The 17,090-nt window shown below is 58.1% G+C and overlaps 1 protein-coding gene across 1 annotated transcript in view; it reads right to left on the bottom strand.

Annotated features, from left to right (window-relative positions):
* The window catches only part of LRP1 (LDL receptor related protein 1), a 74,976-nt gene that overhangs the window by 39,831 nt on the left and 18,055 nt on the right, over positions 1-17,090 (bottom strand). Inside the window, exons 7-15 of the mRNA XM_051832985.2 lie at positions 10,100-10,262; positions 9,797-10,019; positions 8,702-8,891; positions 8,096-8,239; positions 6,804-7,040; positions 5,110-5,290; positions 4,079-4,301; positions 2,989-3,190; positions 2,624-2,749 (exon numbers count right to left, since the gene is read on the bottom strand). Of these exons, the coding sequence (XP_051688945.2) occupies positions 2,624-2,749; positions 2,989-3,190; positions 4,079-4,301; positions 5,110-5,290; positions 6,804-7,040; positions 8,096-8,239; positions 8,702-8,891; positions 9,797-10,019; positions 10,100-10,262 (1,689 nt within the window). The remainder of the gene's footprint in view (positions 1-2,623; positions 2,750-2,988; positions 3,191-4,078; positions 4,302-5,109; positions 5,291-6,803; positions 7,041-8,095; positions 8,240-8,701; positions 8,892-9,796; positions 10,020-10,099; positions 10,263-17,090) is intronic.

Below are 17,090 nucleotides of genomic sequence, written 5' to 3'. Positions count from 1 at the left end.
GTTCTGGCCGTTGCGGCCATCTGGGGAGTAAACCAGCAAATGGAAAACCTCTCTCTCTCTCTCTCTGCAACTCTGCCTTTCAAATAAATAAATCTTAAAAAAAAAAAAAAAAAAGCAGCAGCCCAGGACTCCTGTGCCCCAGAAGCACCTCCCACCCCCCATCTCTGAGGCTCCGCACAGGCCCCCTGCAGGGCTGTTTCCCCTGCTGTACCCATGGGCCGCTGGGCCCGGAGGGTGACACATGTCCTCCTCACTCCACACCATCACTTGCGATCATGCTTCCCTTCTCCTGCCTCTCAACTCAGTGCAGGGGTGGGCGTTTGGCGTAGTGGCTAAGATGCAGCCCAGACACCTACATGCCAGGCACCTACATTTTGTAGTGCCTCGGTGTGGTCCTGGTTCTGGTTTCTAATTCCAGCATCCTGCTAAGGCAGACCCTGGGAGGCAGTGGGTTATGGCTCAAATGGTTTTGTCTCTGACACCCATATGGGAGACCCAGCTTGAATTCCGGGTTTGTGGCTTCAGCCTGGCTCAGCACTGGCTGTTGCAGGCATTTGGGGAGAGAGCCAAATATGGAGATTTCTGCCTGTCTTTCTCCAGGTCCCTCTGTCTTTCAATTTAAGAAAAAATCAGTGCTGAGGGCCAGTGTTGTGGCATAGCACCGGCATCCCATATGGACATTGGTTTGTGTCCTGGCTGCTCTATTTCCAATCCAGCTCCCTGCTAGTGCACCTGGGAAAGCAGCAGGAGATGGCCTAAATGCTTGGGCCCCTGTACCCACGTGGGAGACCCAGCGGAAGCTCCTGGCTCCAGACTGGCCCAGCCCTGGCCATTGCAGCCACTTAGGGAGCGAAGCAGCGCTTTGGAAGACCTCTCACTCTCTCTCTTTCTCTCTCTCTCCATAACTCTGCCTTTCAAAACAAAAAAGAAATATTTTTAATAAAGAAAGAGTCCTATTTAAAAAAATCAGTGCGGACTTTTAGATTATTAAACCACAGCAACTTCTACTTGTAAGGGACTCTCGGGCTACTTCCCAACGACCTTAGGAGGCACTGGGTCCGGGCTCAGTGCCCCTTTCTCCAGAGCCACTCCTACTTCAAGCCTTGATGACGTCAGCTTCCGCGTACATGATCCTTCCCTTACCCGAGCCCTTCAATTCCTCGACCTCCCTCTGCCAGGTAACCTCGCCAGCCGTTCACTACGGCCCCGCTGACCCACTGCCATTTCTGGGATTCTGTTCTAAGGAAACCACGTGGCATTGCGGAATACGGGGAGGCATGGAGACGTGAAAAACAGCAGAGGAGGTGACGAAGAACCCGACTCCGTCAGGCCTCCTGGATTTGAACCCCTGCTTTAACTTTGGGCCTCAATTCTCCATCTGTAAAATGGGGGTAAGAGAAATGCCTTCCCTGTGGCGATGTTCTAAAGAGTAAGTAGTTACTGGGTGGGAAATTCTTCCACCAGGGCCTGGCGCACAGTCCACGCTCAGTGCACACCAGCTGTGACTGTAATGAGAAACTGGAAACGACGGACATATCCACAGCCAGACCATGGCTGAGGCCACCTCGGGACATTTTCTAAATAATATCTGTTCTACCCTTTAGAAATGCTGCATGCACACTCATGACCTATGGCCCAGCCTGTGCTGGTCCTGTCCATGTGACTGCACAGAGAAACCAGAGTGGCAGCGACAGTGACCCTGGGAGTGGAACTGGGTGATTCCTCCTTTCACTGTTGTATGTTATGATACCACATATGTATGTATTTTTACAGTGAGCACCAACCCACTTTTATTAAAAGCCAGATTGTTTAAAATAATGCAATAGTAGGGGCTGGCGCTGTGGCAAAGTAGGTTAATCTTTCACCTGCAGTGCTGGCATCCCATATAGGCGCCAGTTCAAGTCCCAGCTGCTCCACTTCCAATCCAGCTCTCTGCTATGTCCTGGGAAAGCACTAGAAGATGGCCCAAGGCCCTGTACCCACATAGGAGACCTGGAAGAAGCTCCTGACTCCTGGCTTCAGATCGGCTCAGCTCCGGCCTTTGCAGAAATTTGGAGAGTGAACCAGCGGATGGAAGACCTTTCTCTCTGTCTCCTTCTCACTATCTGTAACTCTACCTCTCAAATAAATAAATAAAAAAAACTTTAAAAATAAAATAAAATAATGCAACAGCAATGCAGAAAACGCTGTCACATCTACGAGCGGAAAAGGACAGAGACAATTACATCCAGCATGGCCCCAGCTGGGTCAGAATCAAGGCTGCGGCCAGCAAGGGAGCAGGACCGGGCAGCATTAGGGCTAAGGAGGCACTGGGCTCTGTCTCTCCTCTGGAACTGCCAAGGCTTTGAACTACTCTGACTTTGTTTCAATAATGGGAAAAGGAAAATAAAAGGCGGTCAGCTCCGTTCCTCCGCCCCTAGCTGTCCCCTTCCTCAGTGTCCACCAATCACGCCCCCTCCAGGTCCCTACGGCCTTCTCTTACCCCGCCCCTTGCTTCCTACTAGCCCCCAGAGCCCCTCTTTGCTTCTTGCTTCTCAGATCGGGCTCCTGGAGCTCCCTGGGCCCTGCCTGTAGCCTCCTGTCGGGGGTCTGCTCCCTGCCGCAGCCCCCCCCCCACGCCTACCCAAGCACGTGACGCCGTCCGTGTCCAACACCTGGTCCTCCGCGCAGGCGCACTGGCGGCTCCCGGGGGTAGCCAGGCACAGGCTGCTGCAGCCACCATTGTTCACCCGGCACTTGTTGGTGCCCACTGCGGGGATGGACGCGAGAGGGATGGAAGCAGGGTTGGAGGCAGAGAGGGGAGAGGAGGGGCCGGGAAGGAGAGAGCACGTTGGAGAGGGCCCGGGACTGGGCTGGAGATGGCTGTTCAAATGAGCCCCCTTCCACCCGGGGAGCATGTTCACCCCCAGAGGAGGCTCAAGTCCCAGGCTGGACCCCACCCCCATCCAGGCTCTGTTTCTCCGCCCCCCAGCCCCGCCCCGAGGGTACCTTGCTGCTGCTGGGCGTCATACATGCGGATCTCAAAGATGGGGGGCCGCTCGCTGCGCAGGAGCGTCACGGTGGGGGGCGCGCCTCCCACACCCCTCTCCAAGCGGTAGACGCTGCCACTGCGGTACTCGGTCCAGAAGAGGTAGTTGCCATGGTGACACAGGCCAAAGGCGTGGTTCAGCTCAGGGCCCTCGTACACAATCTAGGAACCAGAGATGTTACTAAGGATCTGGGAGACAAACAGGGGCTCCTGAGGGAGGCCAGAGACCACTGCTATGTCCCTGCATCTGTCTATGTCCTGGGCACAGGCCTTGTTTCTCCCATTAGCCTGGGAGCCCCTGGGAAGGTTGACAGACCTTGAAGCCAGCAGGTGACCCAAGCAGACCAGGCTGTCCATGTGGTCCTCTCTTGGGCTCATTCACATTCATTCCTATTGCCCGCAACACAAACACACACACAGCAGACAGAATTCATCCACTCACTTCACACAATATCTGTTATGGGCCCAGCTGTGGCAGGCACTGAAAGAGGAGAAAGTCATGTTCTCTGCCCTCAAGCCACACCCGGGCAATCCAGTGTGGAAGAGGGGTGGCCTGGAGGAGCTGGGGTGGACTTTCCAGGCAGGAATTACTACGTGAGCAATGGCAGAGGGCAGGTACACAAGCAGGCATGCTAGGAGTTTCAAGCTGTCTGTGTCGCTTGTTTAGTGTTGGGATGTGGGGAGCAGGGAGAAATGAGACCACAGAAGCTGTATCACAAAGGGCCTAATACTCAAGCAAGAGTTTGGTCCGCACACCTAGACATGAACATGACCCACACAGCATGTAATTCCCCAAGCATAGGCTTCTCACACTTGGACAGGGAGCAAGCACCCACCAAAGTATACCATGCATGCATGTGCGATCATGTGCATACATGCACATGTCCACACACCACACGGACAGATATGCACCCGGAGAGGCAACGCTCAAATGATACAATGTATGAGATCCCCAAGCACACAGATGCACACACATGAAACACACAGACTCCCACCAACGCACACAGGGCCTCATGCAGTCTGGCAATGCACACAGGAATGCCTGCTCACCTTCCGGTCTGTGCCATTGAGCAGTATGGTCTCAATGCGGTCATAGAAGGCATCGACCCAGTAGAGGCGCCCAGCTGGGATGTCCAGGCTCAGCCCATTGGGCCAAAGCACCGTCTTGGAGGTGACAAATATGTCTCGGTGTGATCCATCCATCCAGGCCCTCTCCAGCCGTCCACGCCGACTGTCCTTGGGGTCCTCCTCCCAGTCTGTCCAGTACATCCACCTGTGGACAGCAACTGGTCAGTACCCCATGGGCCACCTGTGCCATCAACAGCCTCTCCTGCGATCCCACTCCACAGGTGCTGTCCAGGGCCCCTCCCAGGGGTCCTCCTGCCCTGTCTACTGCTGGGCCACCATTTCATTCATTCTTCCCTCCAGTCCACCGATTTTTGTTGAGTGCCTATTGTCTTCTGGGCACAGTTCTGGCATTCAGGGACTCAGAGGAGACCAAGTTAGCCAAGGTCCTTGCTGTCATACGGCTTATAACCTAAGAAGCCAGCCAGTCAAGGTCTTGCTTGGGAGTGACAAAAGGCAGGAAGTGAAACAGTGAGGGTTGCATAGCGGCCGCGAGGCAGGTGGGGGCCTCTTTGAGGATCTGCTTGGTGCTGAGAAGGAGGCAGACCTGCAGGTGTCAGGCAGTGCCAGCACAGGAAGTCTGAGGGCAAAAGCCTCAAGGCAGAGGGAACTGGGGCATTTGTGTGAGGAGCAGAACCTCTGAGTGCGGGGAGCAAGGTGCAGACGAGGTCAGATAAGCACCAGGCAGGGGTGTGCAGGCCTGGCAAAGAAGGTGTGTCCCATGCTAAGGGTCTGGGGGAGGGCCAGGCAGGGGGGCGGGCTCTGGTCTGGGATCGACAGGCTCAGATTTCTGTTTCTGTGTTTAAGGCATCACTCCCATTGCCCCGAAGTCAGGGCCGCCTTCTTAAGTGCCCGGCCACAGCAGCCCTGCTCCGATTCCCTCTGTCCCATCCCCCAGGCCTCTGAAGTGTACACACTGGCGACTCCTCCCACCCCGCAGCCCTGGGAGGACTCACCCATTGAGCGGATCCACTACAATGGCCCTGGGGTGAGTCATTTTGCCTTCGATTAAGGTCTTGCGGGTCTGAGCAGCTTTCTCCAGCCTGGCTACGCTGATGGTCTTCTTGGGTCCATCGTCCGTCCAGTAGAGATTGTCCCCCATCCAGTCCACAGCCACGCCCTCCACATTGTGGATGCCTGGGAGGGGCGCAGTGGGGACGGGGAGGGAGAGCCTCAAAGGAAGCTCAAAACTGCCTGCCTCCAACCCCCCAGGATACATGGACCTTTGAGCGAGGGTGCAGGGGTACAGGACACCTCCGGTGCTCTGGACAAGTGGGGGTTGGGACAGGAGGCTGGGGGACGGGATGAGGAAGATCACCTGTGTGGCTATGCCTGTGTTGAGGCACCGTTTCCTGAACGGTACATGGGAGGCAGGGGGTGCTTGGCCTGTTGATTAAGCTCCCATTGTAGTGCCTGGGTTTGATTCCTAGCCCCGGATCCTAATTCCAGCTCCCCGCTAATGCAGAGCTGGGAGGCAGCAGGTGATGGCTCCGGTGTTGGGTCCCTGCCACCCACCTGGGAGACCTGCATTGAGTCTCTGGCTCCTGACTTTGGCCGAGCCTCAGCTGTTGCAGGCATTTGAGGAATAAACCAGCATCCGGAAGCTCTCTCTCTGTCTGTCTCTGTCTCTCTGCATCTCAGATAAGTAATATTTTCACAAACATAAAACTGTATACATGGCAGCCAGTGAACCACACGGCTGTGCGGGCCCTGGTGTGAGTCACACGTGAATGAACATGAAGCAATGGGTGCGAGGAGCCGGGCGCAAGTGTGACGCCACGTCCTCAGCCTCAAAGTCCTGAGCTAACAGAATGAATAAATTAGGAAGTGATTTTTCACTTAGCCTGAGGCTTCATCTCCAGGGTCCTTTAAATAGCAGTTCCCCTGGTACAGGGAACCCCGATCTTTTCCTGATGAGGACTTACTTTTGATTTCCCCCAAGTCTTATGATTGCTGACTGCTAAGGTTCTCTGAGCCGTGGGAAGTGGGGGAGGTGGGGAGCAGGGCAGAGGGCAGCACTGCATCCGCCCGCTGGGCTGGTGAGGGAGCCCAGTGCTGGGGGCTCGGGCGCGGATTTGGGACAGGACTCACACGGCTCAGGAGCCCCCGGGCCAGGAGACATGCAGACGACAAGGCCCTGCAGACTGGCCCAAGCAGCTCAGAGTGGAAAGCCCGCTTCAACCGGCAAAACGCAACTTCCTTGAGACCCGGAAGCATGCGTTTGGGGCGACTGCGAGGCCTTGCTGTGTGTGCACACACGCGTGGGTGCGCCCTGCTCTGCTCTGGCAGGCCCTGCTCTGATTGCAGGCCTGGGGCCTCTCCCGCCTGTGTGCTGCGTGCAGCTCCAGGGCTCCGAGCCAATGGCAGAGAGACCCTGCATTTTCCCAAGGGCTGGCAAGGACGGCCCACACGGCCTAACCCATCCATCCTCCTGCCTCTTTTCGGCTCAGCCAAGAAGGGGGTCACCCAGGGGTCAATCTGTCTATCCCCTCATCTCCATGCCAACCGGCCCAGCCAGCCAGTCAGCACGGGACTCTCCAAGCCGAGAGGGCACCGAGAAAGCTGCCGAGGCCTCCTGCTGCCTTCCTGACCGGGGTGGCCCACGTCCCTGCGGAGCACTGCTGGCGCGCTGGCCGCCCTGGGCTCGTACCGTCTTTCAGGATGGTCTCCCGCTCGGTGCCGTCGATCTTCTGGCGGCCAATGAGATAGCTGGTGGTGTCGGCAAAGTAGATGAAGCCTGTCTCGGCGTGGAAGTCCAGGGCCCGGGGGTTCATGAGGTTCTCAATGGGGATCATGTGCTCGTCGGGGACCTTGGCCCCCATATCCATGCCCCGGATGATGCCTGGCCGGCCCTTGCCGTACACAAGGAACAGCTCATGCTCTGGCTCTAGGGCGGGCACAAGCAGAGAGGGGTGGAGTCAGACGACACCCATGACCAGCACCCTCTGCTGCAGAGCCAGAGCCCCAGCCCGGGCTGTGCTGGGGTCAGGAGCCGCAGGGATGCAGGCTGAGGGTGGGCAGGTGGACCACACACACCCTGACACTGAGGGCTCTGGGTCTGGGCCACAGTGTTCCGGGGCTTTGCCCCATGCACTGGGCAGTGGACAGAGGGGGAAGGAGAGCGTGTTTGCAGAAAACTGCCCGCTGCCCAGTGGTGACATTAGTGGTGGCAAAGCAGTGCCTTCAAAATGTGTCGGAATCAGATCCCATCTCACCACTTCCTGTGCTAGCACCCCAGCCGAAACCACATCACTTCTGGCCCACACCACTGAAATAGCCTCCCGGCTACTCCCCTACTGCCCATCCTCGCCCGCAGGGCTATGATTTTTATACACATGTGAACCCGATCACATCACTTTTCTTGAAAGTTGCAAGCTGAGAGCTTTGGATCTCGGCGAGGGCTCGGCCTGTGCCCGCTGGTCCCCTTGCTCACAATGCTTGGCCCTGCTGGCCTCTGTGCCGTTCCTCGGGCACACCAGCCTCACGCTGGCCTCCGGCCCTTTGCAATGAGTCCCTCTGCCCGAAACGCCCTTCCCTCAGCAGGCACACGTCAGAGAGCTTTGCCCAGGTGCCACATCCTTGGAGAAGCCCTGGCTTTATTTCCTTCCAAGCACCCACGGACACTAGCATTATATTCACTAACTCCCCTGCCACTAGGCTGTAAGCTCCCTGAGCCAGGAATGACATCTGTCCGGTTCACTGCTGGATCCTCGCGGCCAGAACAGGGCCGAACACACGCTGAGTGCTCACTAGATATTGCTGCATGCACGAATGAGCCGATTTACAGCCCTCTTCCCAGATGTGGGAAGCCACAAGCATCCCAGCAGTGGTATCAGGGGTTGAGTTCCTCCATCTCTAAGAGGCGGCAGAGCTGTGGGGGCAACCTGAGGACACCCCCCCCCCCCGCCCCAGCAGGCGAGCACGCCCCGCCCTGTCACTCACTCTTGCACGATTTCCCGTCACTGCCCAGGCTGAAGCCGGAGCGGCAGCGGCAGGTCCGCGCCTTGTGGCTGTTGGCCAGCAAGCAGATGTCAGAGCAGCCGCCTGGCTTCCCGTACTGGTCATTCTCACAGGCGTGGCTCCGCACTGCGGGAGGGTGGAGAGCTGTCAGGATCCCAAGAAGACTTCCCGAGCTCTGCCCATATGCCCTGCCGGGGCGGTCCTTGGGCCTGTCCTCCCATTCAGGATCCGGAAGCTGCAGGGCCAGGACTCCTCTGCCTGCCCCCACAACCTCACCCCTGGATGCACTTGGTGGAGTCGTCTGTGGCCGGGGTAGAGTCCCAGGGCTCCGGGAGCCAGGTCTTCTACTCCCACAAGCAACTGGGAGGGGCGGGAGGGGGTGGGGCCTGGGGGCTGAGAGGCTAGCAAGGGGCTGGCAGGAAAGTGGAGGGGCCAGGTGTGTGGCCTCAGTTGGACAGCACGGACAAGTGGTCAGGAGGTGGCAGAATCAGGGGTCCCCACAAGAGGGCTGTGGAGGGGCTGTGGTCCCTGAGCGCAGAGCCCTGTCAGGGTGAAGCTAGCTATGGGGGAACCGCGGAGGCAGCTCACCTCGGGGCTGACGGCGCTGGTGGTAGATGTGCAGGGCGCCGCCCTTGTCCACGCGGGTCACAACCTGGTACTCAGTGCTGTTGAAGCGATTCACTCGGATCACGCTGGTCTTCTGCTGGGCGTTGGCGTTGTCTGAGTTGGTGGCGTAGAGGTAATTCTCGAACACGGTCAGGCCATACAGATGCTCGATCTGAGACGCAGGGAGTAGGCGCCGCAGGGTGAGAAGGGGCCTCCCTCTGTCCCCGGGAAGCCCGCTCCCAAATCCACGCTACAGGGCTGAACTCTATATGCTGCAGCTTGTGTGTTCCGACTGGACAGTCCTGTTCTTGAGATTTCTCATTGATTTCACACACCCTTCACAATACGACTCTTTAGAGAGCTTCTGGAATATTCCAAGATGGCCTCTCCTACACTCTCTCCTGTGGCCCTGGTACCCACGGTGTGGGGTGGTGCTTTGTGGGCTGGTCCCATGCACCCTACTGAAGCCCCTTGAGGACACAAGCCACGCCCCTCACAGTGGACGCTTTCAGGAGTGGGGCGCCGGGCTCCTTCCCAGAGAGTCCTCACAGCCCGACTCCAGCACGTGGCTTTGCGAGCAAGCCTGGTGACGGCCCCCACGTTCTCACAGCTTGCCAACGGTGCCCATCTGACCAACACTATGGGGCTCGTTGGTTCACAGGACTTTCAGGGCTAAAACCGAGACAACCTCAGGCAAAGTGGGACAAGCGGTCATCCTAACTAACCCAGAACGGCGGTGCCAGCTCTGAGTTCCGGAATTTGCCTGGTTGCATGACCTCAGACAAATCACTTCACCTCTCAAAACCAAAGACACCAAACCACCCGCCTGCTTGTCTCCTAGGCACTACAGTGAGGATCGAATGAGGACAAGGAAGTGAAAGAGACCTCCTCTGCCGTGACTGCTCCCATCAGACGGGAAGCCGTGTCCTGTGCCTTTTCTGCAGGGCTCACGCCCACCCCACTGCACCAGAGGGCTCAGGGCAGCCACGCTCCCCTTGTCCTCCCCCTCACCAGGGGGCCCTAGACAATGGTTCCCCCCACCCCCCACCCAGTTCGCCCAGCCAGCAGCTCCCTCACCAGAATGCCCTGGATGATGGTCTGCCGGCCCTTGCCCTCGTAGTCCACCACTTCAATGTAGTCCAGGTAGGCATCCGCCCAGTACACCAGGCGGCTGACCAGGTCCAGCGTGATGCCGTGCGGAAACACGATCTTGCTGTCCACCAGCTTGGTGCGGTTCTGCCCGTCCATGTCACAGCGTTCCACCTTCGGGATCTGCCCGTAGTCGGTGAAAAACACCTTCCTGCAGGCAGACCCAAGTTAACTGGCGTCTGGATGGACGCCCCGCCCCGCTGGCCTCCTCCCTTCCGGAACCGCTCTCACCCCATGGCAGGGTCCAGCGCAATGCCCTTGGGGTTGTAGAGCTCCAGGTCTAGCAAGGTGACACACGTGTCCCCGTTGTGGTTACAGACAAAGATCCTATCGTCGATGTCATCCACAAAGTAGAAGTTGCCCGTCAGCCAGTCGATGGCCATCTGCTCCACGTCTGGAGAGTGTGAATGAAAGAGCTGTGGGGAGCAGGTCCTCCCACAGACACACCCACCGGGGGCCACAACCCCCGCCTGGGACCCCACCTTCTCGGGTGGAGGGGCCAGGTGGAGGGGCATGCTGCACACAACCCCCGCCTGGGACCCCACCTTCTCGGGTCGCCCTCCTCCGCCAGCCAGCTGAGCTGCCTCCCTGCCCTGAGCGCCCGGGAGAGCTGTGGGCAGCTTCACACTGCACCTGGTGGTCTTCGCCATCTTTGCAGGTGTCTCCGCTCTCCCAAAATAAGCCAGAATGTATCCACCCAGCCCCCACCCCCAACCCCATCCCCCAGGCCCATGCCCCAGGCCGTGCTCCAGAATGTCAGGGCTGGGTAAACATCAGCTGACAGATTGACTGACAGGCTTCCCCAACTCTGACCTTGAACAGGGAGCATCTTCTCAGAGTTGCAAAAGCAGAGGGGGGCAGCCCACCATCTCACTGCTGGGTTTCTTTTTCTCTTAATCTAGTTTTGCTTATAATAAGATTGTTCAGGCCAACTAAAACACCACGTATCTTTGCTTTTGGCTAGACTTTTAGCAGCTTTATATGGTAAGGTTAGTTATCGCATGTTAACCAGAAGCACCCAGTGGAAGCTGTAGGTGTTGCATAAATTTTGAAATGGAAAAGCAAGGTACATGGCAATAAACCCAGGTTGAGAGAAATAGATTTTTAAGTATGGGCAAGAGCTCGAGATGGGAAGGCCCACGGTGCAAAAGGTTGGCAAACAGTAACTCCCTGGCCAAGCTCCTCCACCTGCCCCACTCCCTGTTTCCCAGGTTCCTACACTCCCTCATGTCCCACGGAGGGGCAGAAGACGGGGGAATAGGATCTAGGGGTAGGGAGATGGAGGCCAAGAGCGGCGTTGTGAAAGGACCATAAGGTAACCCGAGGGATGGCTCAGAAGGAGGTCGGGCGTTTGAGCCAGAGGTTAAGACCACGTTCAGATGCCTGGGTTAGATTCCCATCTCCAGCTCCTGACCCCAGCTTCCTACCAGTGCAGACCCGGGGAAGGCCGTGCTGCTAAGCAGCTGGGTGCCTGCCACTCAAGTGGGAGACCTCAATTGAGTTCCAAGATCCTGGCTTTGGCTCTGACCTACTCCCCGCAGTAGTGGCCTTTTGGGGAATTAATCAGTAGATGGGAGCTTTGTCTTTCTCTGTATTTCTCCTTCTGCTTCTCAAAAAAATACATAGAAAGGAACATAGGAAGGGAGGGAGGAGAGAGAGAGAGAGAGCACTCCAGGAGGATGGAGTGGGGGAAGATGCAGAGCAGGTGCCCATGCAGCCTAAGCCATGATTCTGGAGGAGTCCGAGGCGGGGGCAGGGGCAGCGGTGGGAGGTCTAGGAGGCAGGAAGTCTGGGGACAGAGGTGCCCACTGGCCTCCTTTGGGCCCCGCTCCCTCCCCTGGGCCCTGGCCCCTCCAACCACCACCATCAGAGATGAAGCCTCTTGCAGACTGGGAAATCCCAAGGCTATGATTTTCTGAACTCCACCTTCACCCATTTCCTCAACAGGTGGAGAGGTTTCAGACTCCAGGCTTCTGGCGGGAACTTAGCACTCCACTGCCCAGACATGACCCTCTCCCACACCCCCCACCTCCACCCAGCGACAGAGACCACGACAACTTGGAGTCTGATTAACTTATCCCCCCCCCCCCCCCACACACACACCAGAATCAGGGGCTGTTTCCTAACAGTTGGCGGTGGGGGCAAAGGAAACAGGAACGTGGCTCCTAGGGAACTTGGCTGGGCCTGACACTGACTCACGGTCACAGGACTGGGACTGAGCAGAGGAAGGGAAGGAGCCAGTTGGAGGCCTGATCAAACTAGTTTCCTCTTCAGGTCTGCTCTGTTAAACCCCAACCCGCAAGGACTCCGCAGAAAGGGGTCACAGGGATGAGCTATTACCCCCGTAAGTGCTGGTGCACCCCCAGACCCAGCCACCCTTTCCTCTGCGCCTCCTGATGAGGCCGGACCGAGGGGCAGGGCAGGCTGGGGAGAGCCAGGCCATGGAGGGAGAGGGCCCCATGCAAACTCCGTGCCCCACGCGCTGTTACCACAGAGAAGCCAGATTAAAATGCACACTGCTGGGCCGCCTCCAAAGGAAGCCGAGGTCCCCAGGCGGGGGAACCTGCCCGCGGCCCCAGGCCGCCAGCAGGGCGGCTGGAAGTCAAACAGGGCTGCGTGCCCTTTACTTGGTGGGCACGGCAGGGGTCTGGGGGCTGCTGGCATGGATTTGAACTTCATCAGTCAAAGCTGTTTTCCCAGCACCAGCTGGCGCGGCTATGTCCTCTCTCCAACTTCCTGAGGCTTCCCTGAGTCACTGCCCAGCCCTGGGGTTCGCAACACCCTGCCCGTGCCTCCCCCCATCCACCCTTCCCTTGGCAAGAGGGGAGGAGGAAGAAACCTGCCCAGATCTGGGGCCTTCGTCCCCGCTGCACTGCGTGGCCACCCCTGAGCCTCAGGATGGGGCCCCCCCAAAGCCCTGCTCCCGGCCCAGGCTCCCCCGGACGCCGGGGAGGCAGGCAGAGAGATGGTCCCTGCTCTCAGATATCTGCCCTTGGCTGGTCTCCGCTTCCACCTCCCCAAAGGCCAGGCAGGGCCCCACTCAGCAGGCCGGTGAGGAGTTGGCAAGAACCGGAGTCCCCGGCCCGCCTGGCCTCTCCTTTGGTATTTTTGCAGCTGGAGACTATTAGTTACAAGCAAAAACCCTTTGTTATCCAACCCCCGCCACCACATTATTTTCCTCTCTCCTAAAGTTCAGATTCCTCTGCCTGCCCTGCTACGCACACACGCACACACACACGCACACGCACACACTCACGTGTACACACACACACACACGCGAACATCTCCACTGCAAGGCCAGCATAGATAGGCTCAGACTGAGCCCTCTAAGGGCTCCCTTGCAGGCAGGGTCTGGGCCACTCCCCCCTGCCCCTTGCCTGGGGTTCGGGTAGGGTCCTGGCCCTGAGCACTCTGGCCCCACAAACCCAGAAGGCAGCTGTGCCCCTCAGGCCAGCCCTGCTCTAGTTCCAGGGCCCCAGACCCTCAGGACAGGAGAAGCTCAGGCAAATCCAGGGGCGGGATCCTGTGCGGTGGGAGGAGCTTGGGGGTGGTCTAGGGCTGTGGCTAGGACACTGGGAAGGGGACGGATGAGTCAGAGGAAGGCCGGTAACCCGGCAGCCATGGCACCCAGGACTTTCGGTTCCAGGACCCAGAATAGACTCAGGCCGTGCATCTGCTGAGTCCCTGCCACCCCACAGCTCCAGCCTTTCTCAACTTCTCCATCATCCACGTTGTTCCGCAGGCCGCTGCCTAAACAGTGGCCGCTTTCGCAAAATGCAGGCCCCACTCCCCATTCCCAAGGAGACCCTGGCTTCAGCTGCAGGATCCTGTTTCTCTAAAACAAAGAAACCCCTGGGAGGGGGCGGAAGGGGGGCCTTACACCCTGGGAAAACGTCCCCTAACCCAAACACACACCCAAAGGTGGCAGCAGCCAGCGCAAGGTCTCCCCTCAAGGAGAACCCCATTTGCACCTTGGTGACAGCCGTGGGGACACACTGCACACTCCCCCATCTTGCTTCCATTGCTCAGCCCTGCCCTGGGCCCGGCTGGGCTCTGCAGAGACACGTGCGAATGCTGGTTCTGTCACCTTCCAGCCGTGGGACTGCAGGCTAGTTACGCAATGTCTCTGGGTCCCAGCTTCCTCCTCTGTCACAGGGGGTGACGCATTAGCGTTCCCAGCCCAGACTCCCAGCGGAAGCACTCCTTGGTAGAAGCAGCTCCTGGGTCCATCTCTGCCACCGGTGCCGACGCACAGCTACGGATTCGCTTAGCCAATACTTGTGGAATAGATACTTGTGGAATACCCAGTCCTCACTCTAGTCCAGAGCTGGACTTCATCTTCCCTCTTCCCTTCTGCCCCCAGGACCCTCCCTGTCCAGGCTTGGGATGCCTCAGGACAGCCTGTCCGTGGAGCCTGCTCAGGGGCCGGCCCAGAGGGCTGGGAGCACCGAGCCAGCGGCTGCCGCTTCCAAGCTGGGGGAGGAGATCTTGCCGCAGGTCCAGCAGCTCTGCTGGGCCCAGACTGCGGCTCTTCCTCGTTCCACCAGCAAGTCCAGAGCTCAGCCACACTGTGTCACCTCCTTCCCCCATCCCTTCTGGCCCTGCTCCTGTTGCAGCCTGGGGTCTCTGCCCTGCTCCCTTCCCAGGCCTGGCTCAGGTCATCATGGACGCAGAGCTGGGTCGCCTGGTTGCGGCTCAGCCAGTCTTAGAGTCTCTGCAGGATGGAGAAATCCTTGCCGGACTCTCTCTTGCTTAAGTTACTTCCTTTGGCCTGAAAACAGCCGGAGTGGGGGTGGGGTAGAGGAGGGGTGCTGGGAGCCAGCTGGGTGGGGAGGCAACTTCCAGGAGACAATGGTGGAGGGAGGAGAGGCAGGGGCTGGCTCTCAGCTGGGAGACCCATGGCTGGCCCTAGCTAGGAGAGAGAAGGAGCAAGAAAGGGCTGTTAAACCAGGAGGAAATTCGGAAGGTGAATGGGGAAGCCAAAGTGCCAGGGTGCAGGAGGACAAGGCCGAGGAGGGGGACAGTGAGAGTCCCCCAAAATGTTCTGAACCCCGTGGGTCTGCAAGGCCGAGGGATGGTCTGGTGGATTTCCCAGGTAAGCCTGGGGCACCCTGGGCAGTGGGCATGCGGCCCCCTCCCAGTTATCACAGAGGGGTTGCTGTCTGCTCCCACTAGACAAATCACTACCCAATTTCCTGTTGTGATCTTAAACACGCACACACCCCCCACATGCAGAGGGAGGGAGAAGTGAAGTTGGCCAGCTGGACTTGGGGACCCATTTCGCAACCGAGCTGCCTGCAGCCTAGGGGGCCTTTGCTGCGCCGCCCCGCCTACCTCCTTCTTCCCCAAGCAGCACGGAGTGGGGGGGACAGGGAGGGAAACCCTAGGACCCCCCTGGAGGGCACCCGCCCCAGCCCAGCCAGTCCCATCATGTACACACAGAGGCAAAGTGACCTCAGCAAGCTTTCTTTCCCTCAAGGCCTCTATTTGCAAGCGCAGAATGCCCTCCATGCATGCATACACACACACACACACACACACACACCCCTCCCCAGGGCCTCACGCCTGCAGTGGGCCTCAGGCCTGCACTGTGGAAACCTCAAAGCTGATAGGCAGTCAGGTCACAGGGCTGGGGCAGGGTAGGTGAGGTCAGGAGACTCGGCCACCAGCCATGCCCAGGGGCAGCCCTGCAGGAGGCTGGACGGGCAGCCTCAGAGGTAGGCGTTAGAGTGGCAGGCCGAGTCCTGGCTCTGGTACTATCGGGCCTGTTGACCTCCTGTTTCTAGAACGTTAGTCTTTTGTGTCTCACTTTCCAAACACATGCCACACTTATGTGCAGCTTGTGCTATTATTTAGTTGTATTTTTTGAAATCAACTTATTTTTTCTGTTCTGCTGCCTGCTAAACCATTTATGAAATCAACAGGATCAATATGGGGCCGGTGCCAGCGCCGCGGCTCACTAGGCTAATCCTCCGCCTAGCGGCGCCGGCACACCGGGTTCTAGTCCCGGTCAGGGCGCCGGATTCTGTCCCGGTTGCCCTCTTCCAGGCCAGCTCTCTGCTGTGGCCAGGGAGTGCAGTGGAGGATGGCCCAAGTACTTGGGCCCTGCACCCCATGGGAGACCAGGATAAGTACCTGGCTCCTGCCATTGGATCAGTGTGGTGCGCCGGCCGCGGCAGCCACTGGAGGGTGAAGCAACGGCAAAGGAAGACCTTTCTCTCTGTCTCTCTCTCTCACTGTCCACTCTGCCTGTCAAAAAAAAAAAAAAAAAAAAAAAAAAAAAAAAAAATGGGGCCAGTGGCGTGGCACAGCGGAGGAAGCTGCCACCAACTTGGCCAATATACTCCATCAGAACGCTGGCTCAAGTCCTGGCTGCTCCACTTCTAATCCAGCTTCCTGCTAAATACACCTAGGAAACCAGGAGAAGACAGCCCAAATCCTAAGGCCACATGGGAGACCTGGCTGGAGTTCTAGGCTCCTGGTTTTGGCCTGGCCCAGCCCTGGCTGCTGCAGCCATTTAGGAAGTGAACCAGTGAATACATCTCTCTCTGTCTCTCCCTCTGTCCGTCAGTCTGCCTTTCAAATAAATAAATAAATAAGTCTTTAAAAAATATATTTTATAGGCTAGTTACAAGAGTTTCCTAATGAATATCAAATAAAAATGTAACCATAACCATGAAAAAAGTCTTGTCCATGCATCCCCTGAAGCCAAAACCCAGCCACTGGGAAAGGCAGCACTGAAGGCTGAGGAGCTGGCTTCCATGGCTACCAAGGGTCTTCCTTCTTTTCTGATCTTACCATGGACTCTCTCCTGCCATGGACTTGGAGCCTTGTGGACTGCCCGTCACCCCAGGGACAGTGGCAGAGGGGAAGAGACCCGGCCCCCATCCAGGACTGTGAAAGGCATGGGGGCTGGAGGAGGAGAGGTAAGCAGCACAGGCCTTGGCCAGCCCAGGAGAGAATGGGGTGGGGGTGGGGGTGCATCCCACAGGGTCTGGGGCTCCCAGCTCCCGGACTCTCTTGGGACGCAGGGCCGCTCCGGCTCACTTGCCCCAGGACCCACGTGAGGCAGGCTCACTTCCGGGCCTTCTTCCTTCTTCTATTTCTGCTTCCAGAGTTTTCTCTGGGGCAAGCTCCCCCGTCTCCCCACACCCACCTTCCTGGCTCCTCCGACACCTCTCACTTGTCTGGCTCCTCCCTCTGGGCCCACTGTCGCCTGTCA

Source organism: Oryctolagus cuniculus, chromosome 11, assembly GCF_964237555.1.
Source record: "Oryctolagus cuniculus chromosome 11, mOryCun1.1, whole genome shotgun sequence".
NCBI classification, from domain to species: domain Eukaryota; kingdom Metazoa; phylum Chordata; class Mammalia; order Lagomorpha; family Leporidae; genus Oryctolagus; species Oryctolagus cuniculus.
Note: the sequence above shows the minus strand (reverse complement) of the source record. Positions and strands in the feature narration are given on the sequence as shown.